Genomic DNA, 27,719 nt, shown 5'->3' on the forward strand with positions numbered 1-27,719 from the left:
GCCTGGCTCAGAGCCACTGCTATTCAGGAGACTGAGCTCAGCTTGGAGCGCAGGTCCCTCTTCCTTCCTGACTGGGGGCCAGAGACTTGGTTTCTGGAAGTTTAGGTGGACGTGAGCATTTGGGGTGATCCTAGGATGTCTTTCTACTGCATCCTAGGCAGTCTATACATATTACCTCACTGCCCTTCCCAACACCCCTACGAAGTAGTTATTATTCCCCCAAGGACAGTCGGCTTCTCTGAGGATCACCGTCTCGGCAACTGGACTGTAAGTTCATAGGTTTGGGTTTTGTGAGATGCACACATGTGTTGCTGTCAGAAGGGCCAGACCAACTCTGAGTGTGGGATCCACACCCAGCTGTGGGATCTCAGGCAGATGTTTCCATCTTTCTGAGACCCAGCTTCTCTTCTTGTCTGTAATATGCGGATAATTAGATCTACCATCTTGTGAACAAAAGTGAAAACAAACAAACAAAACAGTTGCCTTTGAAAGGATTCCAGCTCACAGCCACCCCTGGAGGGTCAGCAGAGTAGAACTGGCCTCGCTCATGTTTTCAACCACTGGGCTTCCAGAAGTGGATTGCCAGACCTCTCTTCTGCAGTGCCGAGGGCTAGGCTTGAACTCCCAAACCGTTTGGTGAGCAGCTTGCACCAGCCAAGGACCCCAGCAGAAGTTGACCAAACCAAAATCCTATTGTTGCTGAGTGGATTCTGACTCACAGGGACCCGTGCGGCAGACTGGAACTGCCCCCACAGTGTCCTCAAAGCTGTGGGCTTTGTAGGAGCAGACAGCCAGGTCTCTCTCCTGCCGAGCAACTGCTTGGTTTGACCTGAGGACCCAGAACACCAAACCATAGGAAGTGAACAGAAATCAGTTCCATCTCTTTTCCTTCTACTGAGAGAGTAGCGGGGTTTGGGCATCTGAGATGAAAGTCTTACTAGAAGATTCCTCTAGGGAGCCTGCATCTGAGAAAGCCCTCTCTCTGAGCTCCCTTGTGAGGCACGGAGTCAAAGAAGCTTTGGCTGAAAGGTTCAGAACCCAGAAAGGGAGAGTCTGGCCTAAGATCATACCTAGTATTAGCTGTTCCTCCCCCACCTCCACCCCTCCCGGCCCCAACTCCTGCCCTCCTGCCTTCACTCTGAGACATGAGGTTGGGAGAAGCCCGAGATCTCTACCCAAGCCTTGGGAAGGAAGCAAGGGCCAGCTGCCCCACGTGGTTTGGTCTTGGGAGACCCTCCCGCGGTCTCCAGCCCCACCTAAGCTCTGTGTTTTGTGGCTCTCTCTCGGCAGGTATATCCGCACCATGTACCTGGGGATTCAGAGCCAGCGGCAGAAGGAACACCAGCGACGCTTTTACTGGGCTATGATGTACGAATATGCAGACGTCAACATGCTGCGCCTCCTGGAGACCTTCCTGGAGAGCGCCCCCCAACTGGTGCTACAGCTCTGCATAATGATCCAGAAGAACAGCGCGGAGACACTGCCCTGTGAGTGTCCCCGCCTGGCGGAGAGGTGGGGAGGGGGCATGGAGGGGTGACAAGCCGCGGCTGGGACTGGCCCTGCCTCTGACCTCTGACTCTCCTCTCACACTCACTGCCAGCGTGAAGCCACACTCTGTGGGCATCCCCTGTCCCCAGAGGCCCTGCCTGACTGGCGCTGCCACTTAACACTGCTCTGCCGTGCAGGCATGCCTTGCCCCTCACCCTGCAAGCCAGCTTCGCCTCCCAATTCATAGCCCCAGAGAAATGTGTCTGAGAGCCACGGAGCCAGCCAGGAACCTCCACTCGGATGGCAGCAGAAAGAGTCCTGGGCCTCCAAAGCTGGCAGACGGGTCCTAGCCATGGGTGGCACATATATGGAATTGTGGGGGTGGGGTGGTATCCTAACTATGGTTTAGGATAGCCAGCGTGACAGATAGATGGACGACGGTAGACAGTCCCACTTTCCAGCATGTGTTCAGCAGCGGCCCCCTAGCACCTAGCCAGGTCTGTGCAGGAGCTTCCCCGCCTTAGGTACAGGAGCATGGAGGAATGCAGAGCCCAGCACCCCAAGTTCCTCCCTCTCCTCTCCCGGGAGCCCTCAGAACCCCTCTGAGTCTACCCCTACCGTGCTGGACTAGAGACCAAGGGGAGTCTTTGAGTTGAGCCAGACCCGCCTGCTACTGCCCTGGGACTGGAGGGGGATGCACTGACTGCTGTGTCTTCTGGGAAGAAGGACTCAGAGGGGGAGGCGGAAGGAAGTGGGGATCTGGGACTTCAGATACTTGAAGGGGATGGTATGGGGATCTGTTGCTCTCAAGGGGCTTCTGAATCAGAGACCCTGTGGGAGGGAGCAGAACAGCCCCAGAGGGTCTCCAACGCTGCAGACTTTCCTCAGCGAACTGCCACGCCTTTCTCCGCCAGAGCAGCTGCCAGGTTGGAAGCACTGGCCTTTAGGTCCACAGCCGAGCGCTTAACCACTGTGTCCCAGGACTCCTTCTGGTATGGGGAAGAATGGTTATGTGGCTCTGTGTGGTCTGCCCCCAAGGGTAGAAGACGCTACAAAGAGACCAGCGTTAAAGCAACAGAAGACACTTCACACAGTGAGGGCAGTCACCCGCAGGACAAACCGTCTCAGGAGGTGTGGGTGTGCCATCCGTGGGAACACTCATCCAGGGATACACATGCCCGCATACTCTCATTTGTTGGTGGAAGGAGTTGAGGATGTGTGGAAATCAAAAAGCTCCTGGATAGCCTATCTCTGGGGTGCCCGGGGATGTAGGCCATCTGCTTGGGCAGTGAATTCATGGTCCCTCTGCCCGTGTTCTCCAGGACCTCAGGGAAAAGCCACCGGTGTAACACAGAGTGTGTGTGACAGTTCTGAGGGTGTCATTTGTTTTCAGCACCAGGAGAATTACTTGGTCATTTTTCTGAAGGCGGATGAGTCACAGGGATATCTTTGAAATACATGTTCTTGTTCTGTAAGTCCAGTTTTAGTGAATCCTCCCCCAGAGCTGCCACCCCTGGCACCAGGATGAGGTGCCCAGGGAGAAGGCCATGTCTAGTTGGCCGGGTGTGATTCCCAGAGCAGAGGCTTCATAGGGCAGAAGATGCTACAAAGAGACATTCTTGATTCAGGACCTCATCTCTTCTCACATCCTGCAAGTTGCAAGCCAGAAAACCAATGTGACCGACAGACAGACAGACAGACAGACAGACAGACAGAAGATTGGTAAGTAGGTAGGTGGGTAGATAGATAGGTGCTGATCATTAAACTCTGACTCATAGTGATTCATGTACAAAAGAATGAAATATTGCCTGACCTAAGCCATGGGGTTTTCAATAGCCTTGTGTGAATGTGAAAGCTGGACATTGAATAACGAAGTCGGAAGAACGGATGCATTTGCATGTGGCGCTGGAGAAGGCTCTCCAATGTACCCCGGAGTGCTACAGGATAAACTAATTTGTCTGGGAAGAAGTCCGGCCAGAGGGCTCCTTCGAGGCCAGGGTGACAAGCCTTCATCTTACAGACTTCGTCGGGAGACATCAGGATTTCTCTGGGTGATTTCTGAGAGAAGATCACCAGGTCTTCCTTCTTACTCTTAGCCTGGAAGCGCCACTGAAAGACACCTGGCCACCACCCAAGATCCTGCTGGCATTTGAAGTATGCGGCCAGGTGTGGAACTGGCATGTGAAGTATTGGCTTGCGGATCAGTGCAGGCAGATGGGTGGAGGGACAATGCTGCAGCAAAGCTACTTGATGCTTGCTCTTGGATCCACATTCTCCTGCTCAACTCCAACCCTCCTGGGCTCCTAGGCGCCCATCTAAACTGCTCTTTGCCGGTTTAGTTCAAACCTACCGCCCCTCTGCCTCCGGGGGCAGCCAAGGTCCACCTCCTCTCGTCTTGTCCTCTGCTAAGCTCTTGAGCAGATTCCAGATCCACTGGTGGTGCAGAGCTTAAAGCACGTGGCTGTTAACCCCAAAGTCGGCAGGTTCAACTCTCCAGCCGCTCTGTGGGAGACAGAGGGGGCAGATGTACTGCCTGCCTCAGAGACGCAGGGGAGCAGGTCTACCATCGACTAAGGGCAGTCGATTGGGGTTTGGGTGACAGTTGCTAGGGCAGCCGAAGGACAGTTCGAGTTCGTGAGGCCAACTCCAGAGCTCATCACATTCAGAGCCGATGATCACCGTTCCACCTGTTGCCACTGTAGACACGACCTTTCACTTTGTTCAGCTTCTCACTCATCTTTGGGAAACGAGGGAGATACTCATATGCAGCTTTTAGAGAGGATGGAATGATGGAAGTGGAGGCACTTTGTAAAATGTCCAACCCCACAGGCAGGTAAGGGGCGTTTTATCCTTCTCAGGGCTGGCTGGGGCAAGGTACTAGATTTGTTTTCTTCCTCCTTGGCTCTGTGGGGTATTCCCAAATGGCTTTCCATACCTCTCCTTTCCATGGCATTTTCTCAGACCACAAACACAGAGGGCTGGATGGGAAAGGGGTCGGGGGTGACAAGGGATAGGGGTCATGCAGCCCTGGGCTCTCACCTAGGGAGCATCCCAGGCCCCTCCACCCACCCAGCTCTGGCAGCCATCATTGTGCCTTGACAGCTGGGAGGTCAGCTGAGCATTTCCAAAAGTTTGGAAATCAGATGTCATGGCCAAGTTTACTGAAATCAGATGTCATGGCCAAGTGCATTTGGAAACTGCTGGGCTAAAAACAGATCAGTGGCAATCTATGCCAAGGGTTGGGGATCCCCAAGACAGGGATGGGAAATGCAGTGTTTGCTGGGTTTGTTGTGGTGCAGTAGGTAAAGCATTGTGCTCCTAATAGAAAAGTCAGTGGTTCAGGGAACCCCCCACCTCCATCCCCACCCCCCACCCCGAGGCTCCTCTGCTCTCATATATGTTCACAGCTTCAAGAATCCTGTGCGGCAGTTTTATTCTGCTCAACAGAGTACCCGTGAGTTGGATTCAACTCGGTGACTGTGGGTGTAGGTTAACTTCTAGAACATCTTCGAATCACTGCACTATTTGGTTAGGATGATATATATTTCCCATAAAGAGTTTCGTGTAATGAATAAATCTTAAGGAAATTAAATATGGCTTTAAAGAATCAGAGGGAGGTTGTGAAGGGACCATTCATGAACTTGGGTGGTGAGAGTTGGTGGTGGGCTCTCTGAGGCTCTCTGAGGGCTGAGAGGCGAGCTCCCAGCCTGGCTACTTGCTAGCTGTTTGTCCTTTGGCTCGTTACTTAGCCTTCCTGTTCTCAGTTTTCTCATTTCTCAATGGGGATGATATTAGGGGCTCCCTCCCCCCATAGGGCAGCTATGAGCATTAAATGACACACATGGCAGAAATCACGTGGCTTTGGGAGGCATATGATACACTGTGATGCCTGTAGCGGTGCTGACTGGCAGACACTGCGGTGGTGATAGCTTTGTAGGTTCCCTTCTGAATCGATCTACGGGTCTTACCAGGGGAACAGAATCATGGCTCATCAGCTTTTCTTTAGTGTGTGACTTGCCGCACTTTGAGGACGCCGGCCCTCTGTGTACTGTCATCGCCAGTTTCCAGGATTGGCATGCTATCACCGTCACTCTAGTGAGCAAGCTTTCCAATGCTCTTCCCCGATGCCAACCCCTCCCACTCTGGCCAACTCTCATCCTCGACTCCTCTCGAAGGTTTATGGCACAACACTGAGCCTGCATGGCAGATGCGCATGCGGTTTCTCCCTGGGCACAGACCCCAGCGAAAGTAACAATAAAGGCAAATACGAGGCTATTATGCTAGTCATGGGAGCACTCCTCAGGGAAGTCCTGAAACCTGGCGTCTTAGCATTTTAAAGGAAGAGATAAAGGGGGCATCTCCTTACGGCTTGCCATTCACCCTGGGGGTGAGTCTCATGTCTGCCGAAAGTTTTGTTAGTATCATGGGCATGTGGCAAGGTGTGGGAAGCAGGCAGGCAGATCTGGGTGTAAATTGTAGCTCCATCATTCCTTGACTTTATGACGGGGAAAGCTAATCTCCAAACTGGATTTCCTCATCTGTAAGAAGGGGAGAATGACTATATTTTCAGTTGCCGTGGAGGTTAAGGGAGGAACACCTATACCTATTCAGTATATCGCTTGGCATATGATGGGCACTTGGTTCCATTTTCCATCGGTGAAGATGCTTTAAAGCCCCTATAACATGCCAAGCACCACACCTGGCATTCTCTCAGAGGGGACAGAGCAGAACCAATTAGACAGTTTATTGTGGGAACTGCTTTGGAGCAAACTAGCAGGGTGCAGAGACTGCGAACACCAGAGGACAGAGAGAGCTATGTTAGGCAGTGTGGTCAGAGATGCCGTCTCTGGAGAGAAACAGCTCGGTTGAGTATGAATAACGGGAAGGCAGGAGCTGACTGTCTACAGAGTGGAACCAGCCTTCCAGGCAGAGGGACTAGTATCACAAAGACCCCAAAGCAGGAAAAGAGAGACTTGTTCCCGAGAAGCAAAGGACCTGACTGGAGCTTGGGGGTGGGGGTGGGGGTGGGTGGAGAGAGAGACAGTCTTGTGGGATGGAGATGGAGAGGAAGGTAGGGCCCTAGCAGACCAAACAAAGAGCTTGGGTTTTCCAAAACCAGTTGTCTCTGGGTTCACTCCACCCCCGATGAGCCTGCCCGTGGTGAATGCACGAGCGCCGAGTGGAGCTGCCCCCGGGTTTTCAGTGGCTGACTTCCCCAGTGGACATCATCACGCCTTACTCCTGAGGCTTAATTAGCAGCCAAGCACTACAACCAATTCGCATTACCCGAGGACTCCTGGGTAGTGTGGACGAGTTAAAAATAGGCAAGCTATGTGATCAGATTTGCCATTAATGAAGATCGCATTCCAGCTATGCAGAGAGGAGAGCAAGAGCAAAACTAGGCACAGCCATTTCGGGACTGCTGTGCAGGTCCGGTGTGAGATGCTGGGGCCATGAGGACTTGGGGAATGATGTTAAGTGGCCACAGTTGAGGTCTGCTTGGGAGCTAGAATCCACAAGGTTTATGAAGGATTAAGGGTGGGCAGCGAAGTGCAGGCTGTTTCTAGGTTGAGTAGGTGGAGCTGGAAGAACCATGTGGGAACTGTATGGGGGTAGGTTGAGAAGTCAGTAGCTCCAGCCTCTTATCTTGTGGATTTGCTGATAGTTTTGCATGAATATTGGGAGGAGTTGGATGGGGAAACATTTGCTACACTCACAAAAGGCCTCAATTTGGTTTTTTTGTTTTGTAAAGTTAAAGTCATCATGAGAAGTCAGCCTACGTGAAGGGCTCTGAGGACCTCTTCCGCCTGTCATCACACAAGCAGCTGCCATGTGCCAGACACTGTGCTGTGGCCCAATATATGACGACACACCAAACATGCCTCTCACCCTCAGGGGTTTATGGTCTGGTGCACCACATTTTAAATTCTAAGATAAATGTGCAAATGTCCTTTGGAAACACAGAGAAGGGAGCAGGTAACTCTTTCCGGGTGCATTGCCAAGGAGATAACATCAGGTGTGAGTCGCCAGGGCTGAAGAGGAGCTCAGCTAGGAGGAAGTGGAAAGCTCCCTGAGCGATGGGACCATGTACCAAGGCCTGAGAGAGCAGGCGCTACACAATTTCGACCAAGGCTGGCGGGATCTGAGGGTAGGGCTACTTTATCATTGTTTTAGGACCGGATCTCAGGAGGCACTCTAGTCAAGCTTCCATTTTACAGATGACAAAACTGAGGCCCAGAAAGTCCAGGGTGCTTGTTTAAGTTGTCCTTGTAGATCAGCGGTTCTCAACCTGTGGGTCACGACCCCTTTGGGGGTCGAACGACCCTTTCACAGGGGTCGCCCGAATCATGACAGTAGCAAAATGAGAGTTTTGAAGTAGCAATGAAAATAATTTTATGGTTTGAGGGATCACCACCACACGAGGTTCTGCATTCAAGGGTGGCGGCATTAGGAAGGCTGAGAACCACTGTTGTAGAGAATAATGCATTGCTGCCTGGCCCTCAGATGGTCAGTGGTGTGGATTCCTAGAGAACAGGGTGCACTGCAGGGAGTGTGGAAGCTGATGGCCGTGATAAAACTGCAAACACTGACAGTTACTTCACATGGAGGGCTCCCTAACAGCCTTATGAAGTAGATACTTTTATGTGTGCATTGTGACAGAAGGCGAACTGAAGGAGCCACAAACTTGGTCAGTGATTAAACTGGGATCTGACCTAGGCAGTGAGTCTCCAAAACCTTAAGGAAGGATAGCTCCAGCTGAGTTCCACAAGAGACTGTGTGGCTTCTTCAGGGACAGGAATAGAGACTGACAGATGCCCTGGCCATGTCGAGAATGGATATAGACTCCAGCATGTGTATGTGCCTACACCCCGGGTGTGATTACACTGAGTCAGAAGACCCACCACTCGTCTGTCAGTTTGTCATGCTGTGGTGGCTTGTGTGTTGCTGTGATGCTGGAAGCTCTGTCACCGGTATTTTTAACACCAGCAGGGTCTCCCATGGTGGACAGGTCTCAGCGGAGCTTCCAGACTAAGACAGACTAGGAAGAAGGAATAGGCATCCCACTGACAACCTCATGAAAAGCTGTGGAGCACTATCTGATACAGGGCCAGAAGAGGAGCCCCTCAGCTTTGAAGGCACTCCAAATACGGCTGTGGAAAGATGCCTCGGGAAAGCAGGGTAGACCTTAATGATGCAAATGGAGCAAACCTTCAGGGCCTTCATTTGCTGACAGGACAGAGCGCAACATGAGAAGACGGCTGCAACCATCCATTAATAATCAGAAAGTACAAAATATGAATCTAGGAAAATTGGAAGTCATCAAAGATAAAATGGAATGCATAAAGATTAATACTCTAGGCATTACTAGACTAAAATAGACTGATATAGACCATTTTCTAAACAGTTTTTTGGGGGCACATAATGCACATATCATAAAATTCAAGAGCTTAATCACATCAAGAGCTGGACAATCCTTACCATAATCAATTTTAGAACATTTTCTTTTTTTCTTTAATTCATTGTTTTTAGCTTTCCATTTGCTCCCAACCTCCCCTGCCATATGCCAAGAAACCATTAATCCAGTTACTGTGTCTATAGATTTACCTATCCTGAATTTCATAGACAGAAAAACATTAAAAAAACAAACAAGCAACCACCATCACCACGATAACAATTAATAGCAATAACAAAGTAAAACGGAGGAAAATCTCAATGAGAAGAAATCAGGAAATATTAAATACTAGCAGAACTTTAAAATGGGTCCCAAAGGAAATTCTATGATAACATGTTAAATCTTAGCCTAACTATGTCTGCAGTAATCTACTTTCCAATGACCCTGCATGAGAACAAGGTTAGTCACAACCCTTGTCTGTATAGGCCATTTGGAATGGAATAATCATATGGTTTACTATCCCAGAATGGCAGATTGAAGGAGGATGGAGTCCCATCCATTGTCAAAAAGAACATTTCAGGATCTTTCTTGAAGTACAATGCTGTTCATGATAGAATAATATCTATACTAATATAATTAGTATTCAAATGTATGCACCAACCATGAAAGCTAATGCTTAAGGAATTGAAGAATTCTATCAACTTCCCCAGCCTGAAATCAAATTTGTATTATTGGCAATTGGAATATGAAAGTTGGAAACAAAGAGGAAGACACAGTGGTTGGTCAATATAGCCTTGGTGATTGAAATGAAGCTGCAGATCACACAGAAGAATTTTCCAAGAACAATGACATCTTCATTACAAATAACAGTTTTCCAACAATATGAATGGCAAGCATACACCTGAGTTTCCAGATGGAGTAAATTGACTACATGGGAAGAGATCATGGAGAAGCTCAGTATCATCAGCCAAAACAAAGCCAGCGGCTGACTGTGAAGCAGACCATCAATTGCCCAGGTGCAAGTTCAAGTTGAATCTGAAGAAATTAGAACAAGTTCATAAGCACCAAAATATGACCTTGAGTAAAGCCCATCTGAATTTAGACACCATCTCAAGAACAGATTTGGCACGCTGAACACTAATGACCGAAGACCAGGCAGATGATGGAATGGCATCAAGAATACCATACATGAAGAAAGCAAAGGTTCATTACGAAGACAGGAAAGAAAGCAAAGACCAAAATACATATCAGAAGAGACTTCAAAACTTGCTCTTGAACGTGGAATAGCTGAAGGATATGGAGGAAACGGTGAAGCCAAAGAGCTGAACAGAAAATTTCAAAGGAGAGCTTGCAAAGGCAAAGTAAAGCATCATACTGAACTGTGTAAAGACCTAGAATTAGAAAGCCAAAAATGGAAGAATGTGCCCAGTATTTCTGAAGCCGAAAGAACTGAAGAAAAAACTCAAGCCTCAAGTTACAGTTAAAGAACACCAGTGGGCTAAATATTGGAAGAAGAAGAAGAGGCATCAGCAGAAGATGGGAGAAATGCACAGTCACCGTGTCAAAAACATGGGTCAGCAAATAAATAAAGAACATATCCATGTTCAGCCATTTTAAGAGGTAGCATATTGACCAAGAATCGATGATATTGCAAAAGAGACCCAAGCTGCACCAAAGGCATTCATGAAAAACAGAGCTCCAGGAATTGACAGAGAATGAATTGAAGACGTTTCAATAAAGGGTGAGTTTGAGCCATGAGTGCCGCACTGGAAGCATTCACTGGTCTACCACGAGAAATGTGGACGACAGCTACCTGGCAAATGAATTGGAAGAGATTTGATATTTATGCCCATTCCAGAAAAAAGTGACCCCCAAATAAAACAGATGTTATTGAATAATATCATTAATATCATCCCCCACGCTCACCCCCCCAAGCCAAACACATCGGCATCTACTTGATGACAGCTCATAGTAACCCGATAGGACCAAGAGGATGGCTCCTTGGGGCTTCTGAGGCTGTAAATCTTTACAGGAGCAAATACCCTTATATTTCTCCTAAGGAGCAGCTGGTAGGTTAAAACAACTGACTTCCGGTTTCCAGCCAAAGGTATAAGCTATGAATATTACTCTCAGCTCTCACTGTCATCAAGTCAGCATCAATGGCGAGTGGTCAGGAATTCAAGATGGGTTCAGAGAAGGACTGGAATGAGGGACATCATTTTTGACATCAAATGGATCTTGGCTAAAAGCAGGGACCACTAGGAAGATGTTTACTTGTGTCTCAACAACTATGCAAAGGCCTCCAACTATAAGACTCATAACAAACTATGGAAAACATTGGGAAGAATGGGAATTTCAGAACATTTGATTGTGCTCATGCAGATCCCGTACCTGGACCTAGAAACGGTTGTTTGAGCATGGTCTAACATCAGGAGAGATGCGCATCAAGGTCGTATCCTTTCACCATACTATATAATCTGATTGCTGAGCCAATAATTGAGGAAGCTGGACGATATGAAGACGAGCATGGCATGCGGATTGGAGGAAGGCTTATCAACAGCTCGTGGTACGCGGATGACACAACTGTGCTTGTTGAAAGTCAGGACTTAAAGCACTTGCTGATGAAGATCAAGGACTGTAGCTTTGGATATGGCTCCCAAGTAAAGAAAGCCAAAATGCTTATAACTCAGCCACTGGACAACATCATTATAAATGGAGAAAAGAGTGAATTTGTCAAAGATTTCGGTTTACTTGTATCCGCACTCACAGAAGCGGGAGTCAAGAAGCCAAACAGCATACTGCATTGGGCAAATCAGCTGAAAAAGACCTCTTTAATGTGTTAAAAAGCAAAGACGTCACTTTTCGTTGAGGACTCGGGTGCCCCTGACCAATCATCTCATATGTATGTGAAAACTGGCCAAGGAATAAGGACGACTGCAGATGCACTGGTATATTCACTATGGGGTGACTGCTGAGAGTACCAGGGACTCTATCTGGGAGGAAGTTTAGGCAGAATGCTTAGAAGCATAGTGACAGTTTGTCTCAGGTACTCTTAAGATGCTGTCAGGGGATCCCAGAATTAGTGCATCATGCTTGGTGAAGCGGAGGATCAATGACCAAGAGGAAGGCCCTCAATGAGTTGGACTGACATCGTGCTTGCAATAATGGGCCCGAACCTAACAATGATTGTGAGGATGGTGAAGGACCAGGCAGTCTTTTGTTCGGTCCAGACAAGTCAGAAGATAACATTTCGACTTTGTCCTCTTGGAATCTCTTCTCAGAGCTTGGCTTTTGGAACTTTGTCTCAGTCTATGCCAGCATCTGACCTGAGCTACTTCTAAGTGATCCGGAGATGCGTCACTATCTTGCTGTTGCACTCAGCTTGCCCTGAGTAGAGGTGAGACAAGAGGATGAAGACTCAAGGCTTTCCAGATTCCACCAGGATGTCCACAAATAAGAAACATACCACCGCCCTTTGGGCTTTCCTTGGGAACTGTTTCTATCCTTCGCTCTGCGATTCAAAGAGCCTGTTCACACACCAAGACGTTAGGAATGGTCGGCGGCTTTTCAAAAATGGATGAATGCGTTGTGATGCCACCAGTAACCATCATCATTTTTGTCTCAAGAACTCTGAAGACCCTGAGATTCTTAATAAATAACAAGACTATCCTGCATAAGGCTGACGGTTGACTTTTCCTCCCTATGTCACAGGGAATCTTACTATTGGAAGCATGGGTTTTAGAAGCTGTATGGCTCACCACTTTTATTTTATGAATAAAGAAACCAAAGCATAGGGACAGCCATGAATTTGCTTCAGTTGACCAAGGCAATCAGCAAGATATTTAGTATTAACACTCAGCACCTCATATTTTCAACATGGTTCATATTCCTTTGATTTTCTTTAATTCCTCTGGCCCTGAGAAACCTGAGCACCTCCACACACCCTCAGAGAAAACCCCGGATGTCCTCATCTACTGTCTGCCACCTCGATCCTACAATTCAGTTAGGGAGCAAGACTGGAAGTTTCTAGATAAATTAGGAAGCTAGAAAACACACGAGGTCTGAGGCTTGGGCTAGAACTTGAAGGTGAGTCAGATCTCTGACCCAGCGCAGGGTCAGCTGGCATGGTGTAGCAGAGTAGCATTATTCCCAATGTTGACATTAAGAACTTGTCTCTCTCTCCGTGGGTCAAGGGCAAAAACAGACTTTGTCTTTTCTCACAAATGACACTCAACCACCTTACACTTCAGAGGAGTTTCAGGTTCCCTGTGAATGGACATGGGGGCGATGCTGGAAGAGGAAACCTGCAAAGGCATCTTAACTTGCTATCAAGAACCTTTAACCTCACAGCCTTTGTTCCCAGAGACCTGAAGAGGGGCCGAATCCTCAGAACTGGAGAATTCCATAGAAGCTGACTCGTGCACTCCCCTTGCTTCATATTTGGGGACGCTGAGAGACTACATTGCCCTAGTTCAATCTTCTTGGAAGAAGTTGAGAAGAGGTTCTTCATCCTGCCATACTGGCCGCCTCGTGCTAAGTATTCCAACAGAGGAGATGGCAGCCAAGCATCTCAAATGCTACGACTTGCCCGTAGCCCCTCCCCCAGTGCAGCCATCAGTGGCTGCAGGTGTGCAACCAATATCCGTTTCTGTGAAAACAAGCTTCTTTGCTAAGGCAGTGCTACTTTCCATCAAATGCATTCGGATTCATGGCCACCTCGTGGGTGCTCCACAGGCTGACTTCTCAGAAGTAGATGGCCAAGCCTGCATTTGAGGCACCTCTGGGTGAACTTGAACCTCAATCACGGAGCCGTCAATTGAGCTAATCATCTGCACTCCCGAAGTCTCCACTCAGACAGGAGGGTTAAGAAAATCATCAAACTCTGCATTTAAAGATGGGCCTCCTTTTCAGCAAGCACCGAGTCTAAGATGCAATTAGAGATCTTCCTTAATCTCTTTAGCATTAACCTTTCTGGTGGATTTCATCCTCTCTTCACTTCACCTGCTGGCTCCTTTTACCACCTGAGTGGGTTTAGATCATAGCTCTTCTAGGAGCTTGAACTTTAGCTTCGTATTTTGCTTCTTTTTCGAGAAAGATCCCTGACTGACAATATCCACGAGACTGAGAAAGGCAAGTGCCCATGTCTTTTCTGTGTGCCTCCAAAGTTGAAACGCCTGTACCTTGCACTCCCACAGCCAAGTCCAGGAACACTTCTTTCCGTTTCGAGTTCGGATGAGAAGCATCCTGCAGGCAGCATAGTTCCCACTTCTCTGTCTTCTGGGCCTGGTCTCTGTTATGCATGAAAGACAACACATTGTTCATGCTGATCCTCTGGGGTGGAAAGGCTCGAGCGGGGTGTGGGGGGCATCTGCTTCACTATTGCATCGGCGAATGGACCGCGCTTCTTTCCCCTCCCCACAGTGGAAGAGATCTCTGCCTCTCCTCTTGGGACATTCCTTTTTTATTTAATCTGGAAAATGCTTTCTAGTCTCTTCCCAGACCCATGAATCCACTCATATAAGCCTTAGCTGCCACCCTCTAAATCTCAAGCACAAAAAGCAATTGTGTTCGCTTTGCATGTGGGTTCAAGGTAATGAGGGTGCCTCCTAGAAGGTTGGCATTGATGGCTCAGTGGCTGAATTCTCGCCTTTCTTGTAGAAGACTCGGGTTCAGTTCCCAGCCAATGCACCTCATGTACAGACACCCCACATCTATCAGTGGGTCGTCTGTGTTGCAGAACAGATGTCAGCAGAGCTTCCAGACAAATACAGACTAGGAAGTAAGGCCTGGCTATGCACTTCTGAAAAGCAGCCACGAAACCCCTGTGGATCAGAACAGTCCAATCTGCAACAACCAATCAAGGGTCGACTCTATCGCCACACTCTACAACAGCAGCCACACACAAAGTGAGGATATCTGGCCAGGTGACTTAAAGGTGTGGATGTGTGAGCTACACCAGAGCTCTGAATTAGCTACTCCTCGGCTTCCTTGTTTGCAAAAATAGAGAATTCATTGTGTTAGTCTAAGTAGACTAGAGAAACAAAATTCATAAACACTCATATTTTATGAGAGTTTTATATAAAGGGTAATTGTACATGAAGCATCCCAACCCAGTCCAGTACAAGCCCATAAGTCCAACATTAGACCATATGTCTGACATCAATCTACAAAGTCCTCCTCCAACTTGTAAAACATACGCAATGACACCAACTGTAGGAGGAAAGCCGAGTCAGTGAATGTGTAAGCATCTCAGCGCTGGCAGGGGTCTCCACACGGCTGCTCCAGCACCCAGGGCTGCATCAAGGTAGGTCCATGTGGCTTCTCCTCAGGGATGTCTCACAGGAAGTGAGCCTTGCCAGCTGAAGCAGAGAACTAGCTAACTGGTCCGACCATCAGAGCAAGAGAACAGACACCGAAGATCACCGAGCCATTTATCTCTGTCATTCAATTAACCCCACAGGTGTTTATCGCCCTGGTTGGCACAATAAGCCTTAACTATCACTCTCATCATTAAATCAGCTAATTACCTGCATCAAACAACACCAACAAATGATTCATTTTCCCCACAAAGTTACTGAGCCCATAATCCTCAACAACGCCCTGGGCTTGAGCAGGTAGAGCCCTTCTCCCTAAGCACCCCGTGCTTATCCTTGGGTTGCCCATACCCAAGAGTACCTCAAGGACTTCTGATTTGAAAGTGATTCAAAGGTCACTTTCCACATTTGATCTCAGTTTCCTGATTGCCATAGCATTTTTGTGTCTTAGCCACCAGCAGATAAACAGAGGGAAAGTTGGTCACTCCCTTCCCCTGCCTGTCTTGCCTCTTCTCTGAACTGAAATGGAGAGAACAACATTGTAAAAATGAAGTGGAGGTGGTGTCTGACCTCTTCTAACTTTAGAAAGGAGGAGGAGGAGGAGGAAAATCAGCATCAGCCCAAATCCGAATCCTATGAGATGGAGGTATTCTGATGGCATCTGCTCCTCCCCCTACACTGCTGAGTTCAAGAACTCATTGCAATGGCCACAAAGAAGTCACTGACACTCTTTGTAATTATGAGACGTGTTAGGGGAGCAACGGGCTACCATTCAGGATCAAGCACTCGAAAAAAACAGTTCCCAGTCAGGACAGCGTACTCTCGGCCATGCTCACAGGTCGGCCTCTCTTGGCCCAGCGTCTCAGACATGTAGCCCCTTGGCCTCTTTCCTGCTTAGACAAATGTCATACATCTCTTTTAGTTCTGTTGATTATATGCTCAAAATCTCTGCTCTGTCGGTCAGCCTCAGCCTACAGGTGCTCTGCTCTAACTCAAGAAGTTGGCAACTTAGGCACCCCTGTCACCCCCAGACAAATGCCTGGAGGCACACCACTCCTGCCCTTAAGCCGCCTGCCTGAAGGCACCCAGTTTTCTCTCTCCATGAAGCTCCCTCTCCGTCTTGTGCCAATTCTGCTGCCTCTGCTGCTGACATGTCTCCGTCATCACTTCTCATCATCTCTGCTGCCACATCTTTCTGTCTCCTAGCACAAGGAGGTTCAAAGCAGGGCTCTCTGGTCATGCTCCATTCCTGGCTCTTCCCTCGTGATGGTAGGGAGATACCTACCTCATCTTTTTCCCTCGGAGCGGCTGGTGGTTTTGAACGTCTGACCTTGTGGTTAGTAGTTCAAGGTGTTAGGGCCATAATAAATAATTCACTGCCTGGCACACGTCAGACATGCACTTGACCTCTCTCGTTTCTCCAGCAGATGGCCCTCTAGTTCCTTGTACAGGAGATGCCACATCAGGGATCCGCTTGGTAGCTACACACAGGGGCCGCAGCCAAACTCCTGCTTCAACTACCAGTGGCTTCTTGTTAAACAGAAGAAGACAATATTACTCTTCCAAACAGAATCTGCCAGGATTTCAAACAGGCCTAAACTCTTGTGTGGCATCAATTTCGCTAGACTCTACACCCAATTTTGAAGCTTTTCAGCTAAGGTTGTCCCTAGTACCGGCAGAGCAGGATAGAGAGCGGGTTCTTAAAGCAGCTAGAAGAGTGGGGAAATAATTGCACTACGGCTAGCACAGATGAAATAGCAACTGGAAATGTGTGTGCACGAGATGCTGGAACAAAGACAGCCAGCAGGGCAGGCTTCTGGTACCAGCACAGAGATTCAGGGGGGGCGGGCTCCGGGGGCAGCAAGTGAAGATACCTGAGCAGCTAACAGAGTTGGGCCCATCTATTCATTTATCCAAAGCGATTATGCAGCCCAACCAGTTACCATTGAGTTGGCATACCCCTTGGTGATCCCGGCTGCTAGCAGTACCCGGTGAGGGCTACTGGCTATTTTGGTCTCCTCTGAGTCTCAGTAAGGTGAGCATGAAACAACACGGCGTGTGCTGGTGGGAACGTCAAGTCTACAGCACTGAGCATCACTGCTCCTGTTAGTTTCAGACCCTGTTAATCTATTCACATGGATGGCGTGGGGACCCCGGGCAGGAAAGCCGAAAGCCACTTGGGAAGGACAATGAAGGGGTCTGACTAGGACAGAAAGAAAGACTTTGGCTTCTAAATGGAATGATATTCTTTGATTCAAAAGCTCTCATAATTGCAGCAAGTTCTCCCAGCCCTACCCGCTTACAGATCCCCCACTTACTTACCATAGATACTTAAGTATAAGCTGACCCAAATATTAGCGGAGGCACCTAATTTTACCACAAAAACTGCATTAAAAATGTGCTGAAAAACTCGGTGTATACTCAAGTGTTAGATGGGGGGTTTCAAGGTGTGGAGGCTCCCCAGGTACATTCCTGATCTCTCGTGTTAGTGCCTCTCAGACTCACTCACGAGCAGCCAAGCGATTCGGCCATCATACGTAGCCCTACACGATGGAGTAGATCTGCCCCTGTGGGTTTCCAAGATCGAGTGCTTTACAGGAGTCAAAAGGCTCAAGTTTCCCCCTTAGAATAACTGGTGTTTTGAACCGCTGAGCACTGGTTGCAGCCCACTGTGTAGCTCTCCAAATCACCAGGACACCTTGAGGCAGTGCCTTACCCTCACTGCCACCGAGCCATTTCTGATTTGTAAGTGATTTTTAAAAATTTTAAGCTTTTGTTGAAATGCAATAAATCTGTATGTTGAGGCTTCAAAATGTTCATGGAAAAGTTCCACTGTCTTTTCATCCCATTGTTCCACAAACTTTTGAAGGCCATGCTAGTCTACTGTGATTGCATGTTCTCATTCATTAATCCCATCTCCTTGAGCACCTGTCATACGTCAGTCACTCTTCTAGCCATTCGCTGCCCTCCAGTCTTGGTGGTTGCGTCAATTCAGTTCGGCTCAGGTCAACTCCATGCACAGCAGCATAAAAGGTGCCGCCTCCATGTCTGTTGGTGTGTTTGCGTCCAGTGTTCCAACAGCTGGTTTAGAGTGGCTTATTTCCCAGCATGATAGGGGGCAACATCTGTTGTGATCCATAGGGGCTAATTTCTGGAAGTAGATCGTCAGATTTTCTTCCTTGTCTGCCTTAGTCTGGAAGCCCCACTCCACTTTGCCTACCATGGCACAGCTCTCTGCATTAGTGATGCATAAGTCACCCCACTACAGAAACTGGCACATGGGTAGGAGCTGTCCTTATGGAGCTTACATTCTAGTGGACATAGACAAGTAAACACATGGAGATAGATGTACAGATCTAGATATACAGCTTCAAATACAGATGTATATATTGAGTATCAAGTGCATGACTTCATGTTTCACACTCATAATTATTTGACTATTCAAAATTCACAAATTAAATATGATTTACAAAAACTAAATTGCGACTCAGGGTCAATTAACTTATCCAAGAGTGCAGAGCTAAATCCTAAGCTAGATCTGTTTATGCCAAATTATCTCTCTTTAGAAGGTATCTCACTGCCTCTCTTAAAATATCGTCCCGGCTTCATACCAAACACCTTGAGGGAGTAAGTTGCTCAGCCGAGGGCAGCAGCTCTCAGCTGGTGGGTTGAGACGCCTTTGCGAGTTGAACAACCCTTTCAAAGGGGTCGCCCAATTCATAACAGTAGCAAAAACACAGTTATGAAGTAGCAACAAAAAAAACTTTATGGTTGGGGGTTGGTCACCACACGTGAGGAAATGTATTAAAGGGTCGCAGCATTAGGAAGGATGAGAACCACTGGCCTAGGGGATTAGAACGTGGTATGTTGGAATACCAAGACCAATTGACATGACATAGTCTACAGAGACAATATTTTGAGTTATATTTTGGCAAATTCAATTGGGCACTTGAAAGCTCGTGAGCAGCCATCTGAGGTGCAAGTACTGGTCTTTCCCTCTCTGGAGGAAAGAAGAGATGAAAATCAAAAGATACATGGGAACATTTATTCCAATTAGCCAACGGACCACACAAACGTCAGCCTCTATGACCTGGGAGATCAGAAAACAAAGTAGTGCTTGACGACCTGGGATCGCATTAGCAGGTCATAAAAGACGCCAGGCTTACTGGTCAGATAGAGGCTGGTGGAGCCCCCACATCTATGGTTTGAAAGTGTACTCACCTTGTGCTAGGGTAATCACCCATTTAAGATGAAAAGGACAACATCCATGGTCTGCAGAGAAGAAAGGATGGACACAGGAAATAAATAAGATAAACAGTGGTGCATTGAAGGGACAGCAATAGATGAGTTGAAGCCAAACATGTATGAATTACTGAGTCAAAACTGATTATCTGCTCCATAATCCTTCACCTAATTCACAACCAGACATTAAAACCAATTTTTCTAATGGAGCCACTTTGGGGAGTCACGGTGTATTGAGCCTGGTTGCCATTTGGTCCTCGATGAAAATGGATTTGCTGGGACTTTCAGTCCCACCAGAATCCAGCCCGCTCTGAATCTTGTGCAGTGCCAGCTGACTGGCTGGTATTTGTTCTAAAATATCTAAAGCTTGTTTTTATCCAGCCCGCTCTGAGATGGTATTTTGGTATATCTGGGGGCATCTCAGAAAGATGAGAGAAGTTAAACAGAGGGCTAGATTTAGCTTTTATCTTGTTGGGTCCTATAAATATTGGAATTGGATGTTAAAACTCCTTGAAGTGAGGACTGGTGCCTTGCCTCGATCCTCAGGGTCCCCAGGATGGCCCAATAATGCTGGTGATGCTGTGGGCTAGGCATGAGCCTGCTAATCACAAAGTCAGTGGTTCAAAACTGCCAGTCGCTGTGGGAGGGAAAGATGAGGCTGTCTGCTCCCGTAAAGATCCGGAGGCACAGAAGCACTAAAGAGGGTCCCTTTGGGTCAGAATCCACTCACGGGCAGTGGTTTGGGTTTGGGATGAAAGGTGAAATGCACAGTAGAGCCACTGTGGTGTCACTCCTAGGCTTCAACTCTCTCAGCTGTCACAGGAGAGATGCATTCGGGGATCAAAACTTTAACATTGGCCAATAGCTTCTGCTTTAAAGACCAACCAACCACTCTTTGTCCACTGGTGGGGGCTGGGCAACCAGAGGCCTCTGACTGGGAGAGAAGCCATTCTCCAGTGCTCTTCCGGGGTCACTGAGTGGGGCTGGGCCTTGTTTACCTCATGGGTCTCTTGAAGGTACTGAACACTTCACAAGGGTGGGGTGTGGTGGGTGACGGGACTCCTCAGAAAGCCTAAGTCTCCAAATGTGTAGGGACATCTACATGGAACATTCTCACTGCCATAGAGTCAAGGCTGACTCAGAGCAACCCCTTGTGGGTTTCTGAGACTATAGCTGTTTACAGGAGTAGCAAGCCCAGTCTTTCTCCTGAGTTGCTGCTGCTGGTTTCAAACTGCCAACTATTCAGATGGGAATGTCCTATCGCAGGGCTTCCTCAGCTCAGCCCTATTTTTTATTTGAAGCAAAAATACATCTTTGTTGGGTGGGGAGGGGTGGGGTGGGGAGCTGCCCTGTGCTTAGTAGGATGTTTGACAGCATCCTTAGCCTCTCCCTCATGAGATGCCGGAAGCGTAAGCATGTCTCCTTGCCACACCGGTGGTGATGACCAAAACTGTCTCCAGGCATTGCACCCCTGGTCGAGAACCACTTCCCTGATGTCCAAGAGGGGCTGGTGCATGTGGAAGGCTGACTGATGCCCGACCCCATTCAGATTCACCACATTGTCATTCTGCTATCTGCTCTGGTGTACTCTGGCCAGCAGAACAGAGTGGTGTGAATTGCGCAGCTACGTCTACCTTGTGTGCTGTACCCATTTCCTCTTGTTGCTGTAGCAACCGGGACAGACTTAATGGCTTAGAACAACACACGTTTATCATCTTACAGTTTGGACCTCAGAAGTATGGGATAGGTTTCCTGGATTTGAATCACACTCCACCCCGAGGCCCCAGGGACCCTCATGACTTGCCTTCTCAGGCTCTTAGGGCTGTTTCCTCCGTCTTCAAAGCCATTGGCACAGCATCTTCCAATTTCACTCCCATGTTGCTTTTGTTGTCCCATTGTCTTCTGTCCCTCAGATGGACTGCCTCTTTCCTACAAGAAACCCTTGAGTATATTGGCCAGGATAATCGCCCCATCTCAAAATCTTTAATCTAATCACACCCATGAAGTTTCTTCTTCCGTGTAAGGTGATGTTAACAGGAATATTTGCAGGGGATTCGTCTATGCTAGTCACAGAGCTTACATGAATAAATGTTAGCTCCATCCTCAAGAAGTAATAATTAAGGGAAGAAGATAGAAAGTCAACAGAAGTGTCACTAACAACAGTGATGATCCAAGAGGAGTGTGCAAGGTGGTATGAAGGGCGTATAGGTGGTACCAATCCATCCCAAGGGAATGAGAGGGGAGTCTTTGAAGATGGTATCTGGACTGGATTCTGAAGGATGAGCAAGAAGTGGCCAAGCCAAGAAAGTAGAGCAAGCTCTTCTAGGTAAAAGGAACAGCACAAACAAGAACAACGAGGCAACACAACATCCAATGCGCTGGCGGGTCTCAAAACCAAACTCACTGCCATCGAGTCTGTATGACAGAGGAGAATTAGAAAGCCTCATTTTTTCCCCATGTAGTTTTGAACTGCTGACCTTGTGGTTAGCAGCCCAACGCATAACCCACTCCATTGCCAGAGTGGGCTCCCTGTGTGTTGGTGAATAGTGACTCTGTATTCACACCCACTCATAACCTATAACAGTACTTTGCTATGTAGCAGGCTCTGAACGGACCCCTTCTCCAGTCATTTCTCTTTGGATCTTTACAGTAGCCTAAGAAGGAGCATTCCATGAGTACTGTCTTTTTACAGATGAGGAAATGGGCAAGATTCTCAACATCACCTGGAAGGAAAATGGTACATTATGGCCATCGCTTTGGAGTGTGTACACACAAACACGTTTTTCTCCTGCCACTGTGAATGGATTAAGATTACTAGATCCTTGCTGAAGACAAAGCAGGTGCATAAGCAAAAGTGGTGAAGAAAGCTGATGGTGCCCGGCTATCAAAAGATATAGTGTCTGGGGTCTTAAAGGTTTGAAGATAAATAGGCGGCCATCTAGCTGAAAAACAACAAAGCCCACATGGAAGAAGCCCACCAGCCTGTGAGATCAAAAGGTATAGAAGGGATCAGGTATCAGGCATCAAAAGTCAAAAAGAAAAAAATTGTAGCATTGTGAATGAGGTGGAGTGGGGACCCAGGGCCCATCTGTGGGAAATTGGACATCCCCTTGCAGAAGGACCATGTGGAAGGAGACGAACCAGTCAGGGTACAGTGTAGCAATGATGAAACATACAATTTTCCTGTAGTTCTTGAATGCTTCCTCCCTGCCACTATCATCATCCCAATTCTACCTCACAAATCCAGCTAGACCAGAGGATGTACACTGGTATAGATTAGAACTAGAAACACAGGGAATCCAGGACAGATGAACCCCTCAGGACCAGTGGTGAGAGTGGCGATACCGGGAGGATGGAGGGAAGGTGGTGTGGAAAAGGGGAACCGATTACAAGGATCTACATATAACCTCCTCCCTGGGAAACGGACAACAGAAAAGTAGGTGAAGGGAGATGTCGGACAGTGTAAGATATGACAAAATAACAATAATTTCTAAATCATCAAGGATTCATGGGGGAGGGGGAGGGAGGGAAGGGAAAAGACGAGGAGTGGATACCAAGGGCTCAAGTAGGAAGCAAATGTTTTGAGAATGATGAGGGAAACAAATGTACAAAAGTACTTGATGCAATGGATGGATGTATGGATTGTGATCAGAGTTGTACCACCCCCAATAAAATGATTTTTAAAAAGAGAGGGAGAGAGAAGGGTTGAATATGGACCGCAATAGCTGGATTTAATAGAGAGAAAAGTGATCCTAAAAAAAAGATTCTAGATCTTGAACCCAGGGCTGAGAGCAGGGCCTAGACATGGAGGCTGTGGGTACCATGAATAGGAGCTTAGGTTTGCATCCACTGAAGAAGGGACCCCTGAGAGATTATAGGCTTTGAACCTCACAGGGGTTGGGACTCTGGAGTTGAGTCTAGTGGGTTTGCACCCTAGACTCCCAAGTTTGCCAATCTTGTAATTTTAAAACATTTCTGTTCTCTTTCTGGACCTCCATTCCCTCTTCTATAAAACGGAGATACTCACTGTTAGCCTCGTGGATTATTGTCAGGCTTGAGTGAAACCACATCTGCAAAACTTGATGTGGCTCCCAGTGTTCAACAAATGTGAGTTCCTTTGCTTCTCACTACGTTTTTGTGCCGTGGACACAGTATCAGGGGGACTCCCAGAGGAGCTCTCCTTCTCACCCGAGGGAGGATGGGAAGGAGTTGTGGTGGCCGCTTGAAGCACAAGTCCCTCTCTCCATGGGCCCATTTTCAAATCCAAGGATGGCTCTGAACCCATTCATGACCAGTCTCACCACCACCAGCCCCACCACCACTTTCGCATACAATGTCTGATACATCTAGACCCTTCCCTCCAAAAGTTACCATGCTTCCAGGTTCATGTGAACTCAACACATGCAAACCCCAAACAAGTGTCTCAAGACTGGGAAGTGCGATGGTGGAATGGACAGCAAGGACATGATAGGCGACTGCTGTTTAAATAGGATGGTCGGGGAAAGCCTCCACGAGAAGCTGATCTCTGAGGACAAAGCTCAGTGAAAAGAAGATGGCATTTGCTTAAAGGCACAACACGTGGCTATCTGAAGGTGCCTGGGAGAAAGATGAGGCTTTCTGCTCCCTTAAAGAGTTAAGTCTCAGATATCACAAGGGCAGTTCTACCCTGTCCCTTTGGGTTTTGTGTTAGTCCAGGTAGACTAGAGCAACAAAGTCTTAGACACTTTTATGTATCTAAGAAAGGGGTTTATATACAAGATCAATTGAATATTGAGAAAACATCCCAGCCCAGTCTAAATCAAGTCTATATGTCTGATATTAGCCCATCCGTCTGATACCAATCAATAAAGTCCTCTTCAGACTCATGAAACACGTGCAACGATGCGGAATGCAGGAAGATCGCAGGCCAGTGGGTGGGAATTCTTATGGATCCAGTGGCATCGTAAGCATCTCAGCACTGACAGGGCTCTCCACATAGCTTCTCCGGCTCCAGAGGTCTTGCTCCATCAGCCTCTCTCCATGTGTCTTCTCCACAGTTGTCTTGCAGAGAGTGAGCAGAGAGAGAGTGTGTGTGTCTCCCGTCTCCAGGGAAGAATGCCAGAGTTCCCAGAATCCTCAGGAGAAGGCCATGCCCACCGAGAGGCCTCATTGGGTATGACCTGGACTCCACCCCTACTCTCTGAATCCTCAAACTGACACCAGATGATGTAATGACCACCGTTGCCATGAGTTGGAATGGACTGGATGGCAGAGAGTTTCTGAATTATCTGAGGGAAGAGCATTTCAGACAGGGGTGGGAGAGTTCCTGGAGGGCTGGGAGCCCCGTCGGGAGGGAGGCCAATGTGTCTGGGGCAGAGGAGGGTGAGAGAACCACGAGACGAGCTAGCAGGAGAAAGGGGCATGCACATGCAAAAGACTGTGCAGTCCAAGAACGCTGTTAGACTTTAACTTAAAGGGGGATCGGCTGTCTTTGTTGCTTACACAGTCGTTTTAAGGGAGATAATCTAGAATGGCAGCCAGGAAAGACATGTCACATATTCTGGACACGTTATCAGGAGAAACCAGTCCCTGGAAGAGAGCATCATCCTTTCTAGAGAGACGGCAAAAAGAGAAAGACCCTCCCGGAGATGGACTGACACAGTGGCTGCAACAATGGACTCGATATAACGATTATGAGGATGGTATAGGCCTGGGCCTGGTTTTGCTCCGAGTTGGAACTGAGCAAGGATGACCAAAGTGCATGCATGAAGAGTGCATCTTACTGCCCAGCAGTAAGGCACCAGCCATTGTTGGCATGAATACAACCAGAATGCTCCTTACAAGCAAGGATGGCAAGAAACCACTTCATTTCCTTTGGGCACATCATCAGGAAGGACCAATCACTAGGAAAGGCCCTCATGGCTGGTAAAGTGGAAGGTTGGCAAAGGCGAGGGAAACCCCCAATTAGATAAATGGACACTGTAGCCTAAACAATGGGCTCAAACAATCCAAATATCATGGCTGGCACAAGACTGCTTAAGGTTCAGTCCATTTTAAATGAGGTTTCCCTGAGAACGAGTCGACTTGACAGCAACTAGCCACAGCACAATGGCACTGGAGGATGGAGAAGGGCCCAACGGGGCAATGCCCATTGAACGTACACAGACACCCATCTTGCTGTTCAAGAAGGACAGGGGTTCCTGAGCAGCGGTGTCCCGGAACATGTTTAACAACTGGCTCTCAGCAGGGTTTGGGGACTGATTTGTAGCGTTTAGCCAATTTCTGGGTGTAAATATTCCCATCCTGGTCAATTTCAAACTTCCAACATGACATTCACTAGCTCCAACAATTCCTGAAATTTTAACATTTCGCTCGTGTGAGCCAGAATGATCGGGCACCAGTACACCACTGATGCTGACTCTGGGAAATCAAATGGGCCCGGGTTTCAGCGTTCACGCAGTTTCCCATTAGCTAAGTGACCTTGACCAAGTTGCTTAACGTCTTGGAGCCAGGCGCACAGCAGGCATCTATGACACTTATGTTCTTGGCTATACAGGAATGAACTCTGTGACATCACTGCCTGGCTGTGTCCCTGGGTGGAGGTGAGGGAAGGAGACAGTCAGTGATACCGAGAGAGGTGGTACACCAGCTGCCTTATCTTTTTCTGGGAATATTTCCAAGAAGATACTGGGCTGTTTTTCATGTAAGAAGATAGAGAAACCTTTGATGCCTGGAAAGAAATGAAATGCCTCTCTACAATAGACTTTATAGGGGAAAATACAAACTACCCTAAGCACCGGTGTCCTGGAAAGAAGGGGGAATGCAAGCGCTAAAGGAGGAAGAGGTGTCCTTGAGATGCAGCCAGACAAATAACAGCTAAGTGTGTTTCCTACTTAGGGGGACCGAAGAAGAGCCAGGTGACTGGGGTACTCGCTGCTGTGGAGTCGATTCCAACGCATAGCGATTGGGACAGAGTAGGATTTCCCCCCGAAGGCTGTAGAGCTTTTACAGAAGCAGAGATCCTCGTCTTTCTCCCGCCGAGAGGCTGGTGGGTTCAGACTCCTGACCTACATCATCAGGACTCCCCCAGAGGGTACTGTGCCTTCCCAGTCAGGTGATTCTAAAACGTCAGACAGCGGCCGTGACCGCATCCAACTGTGTCACCATCCGTTTCCATGTCCGAATCTGTAAAGTGGGATAAGGAGTCCAACAGGAAAAGGATGCCATCGGGAACTCACAAGATGGTGGTCGGAGAGCCAGCAAGAGAACACTACAGATGAAGGTGGAAGAACACACTGAAAATACCAACTGTTACCCGGGGATTTACCGAGAGAGGTACCACACACAATCAGACCTTCAAATGTTGTACTAGGGATTGGTTGGTAGAGGTAATCAGAAGCAAAGTAAATAGCAATTAGTCTACTCTTGAGGGCCATCGATGAGAAGAGACCAAGAGACGTGGGATAACATCTAGAGAGAATGTAGGGTAGGGAGCTGTGTGGTTCCAATGAGTTGCAGACCTGAACTTCACAGTACACTCTGCACAACAAAATCCCAACCTTTCTGCTTGGAGGGAGATACTAGCCAACTCTAGATGTTCTTCTGGGAACCTTGGTGGCATAATGGGTTACCTGTTGGGCTGCTAACTACCGGGTCAGCAGTTTGAACCCACCAGCCACGAAAGATGAGAAAGATGAGGCTTTCTACACCTGTGAAGACTCACAGTCTCAGAAGTCCACAAGGGCAGTTCTATCCTGTCCTGTAGGATTGCTTGGAATCAGCACCAACTTGCTGGCAGTGAATGAGATATTCTTATGACTGACCACAGCTCTCTGTGGGGGGTTCTGGTGATTCTGTTTTCTCCTTTGGGGTTCCTTTCTGGCAATGTATCAGGGCTCCCATGGGCTTCCTCCTTGGCCTTCCTGGACCAGTGGCCCTGCCTTGTTCTGGCTACACCCCAGCCTCCCTTTCCCTTCCTGATGCTGAACCTACTGATGCCGCTGAGCCTCCCTCCTGCACCAGAATTGGCTCTTCTGACTCTTCTACTTCGTCTCCTTCCATTGTACTGTAGAGTCCCAGGAACCCTGTCCCTATGCTTCTCCCTGATGGGACATTTTGCTATGTTCCCATGCTGTCGTCCTGGCAGTAACCCTTGGACATTGCGTTGAGATCACCATATTAGCCCTTCCCTGACCATTGCATCTCCTGTGTGAGGGGTGTCCAACCACAGGTTTGAGCATCTCCTGCTCTGCTCCTTGAGCATAGGGGATGGTCCCAGCATTTCTAGAAACCTTAGCAGCTGG

General features: G+C 48.1%; 1 protein-coding gene across 1 annotated transcript in view; it reads left to right on the top strand.

Annotated features, from left to right (window-relative positions):
• XKR6 (XK related 6) overlaps positions 1 to 27,719 on the top strand; it is a 339,809-nt gene that overhangs the window by 303,784 nt on the left and 8,306 nt on the right. The window contains exon 2 of the mRNA XM_075556437.1: positions 1,291 to 1,487. Within this exon, the coding sequence (XP_075412552.1) occupies positions 1,291 to 1,487 (197 nt within the window). The remainder of the gene's footprint in view (positions 1 to 1,290; positions 1,488 to 27,719) is intronic.

The sequence above is a fragment of the Tenrec ecaudatus genome, chromosome 8, assembly GCF_050624435.1.
Source record: "Tenrec ecaudatus isolate mTenEca1 chromosome 8, mTenEca1.hap1, whole genome shotgun sequence".
NCBI classification, from domain to species: Eukaryota; Metazoa; Chordata; class Mammalia; order Afrosoricida; family Tenrecidae; genus Tenrec; species Tenrec ecaudatus.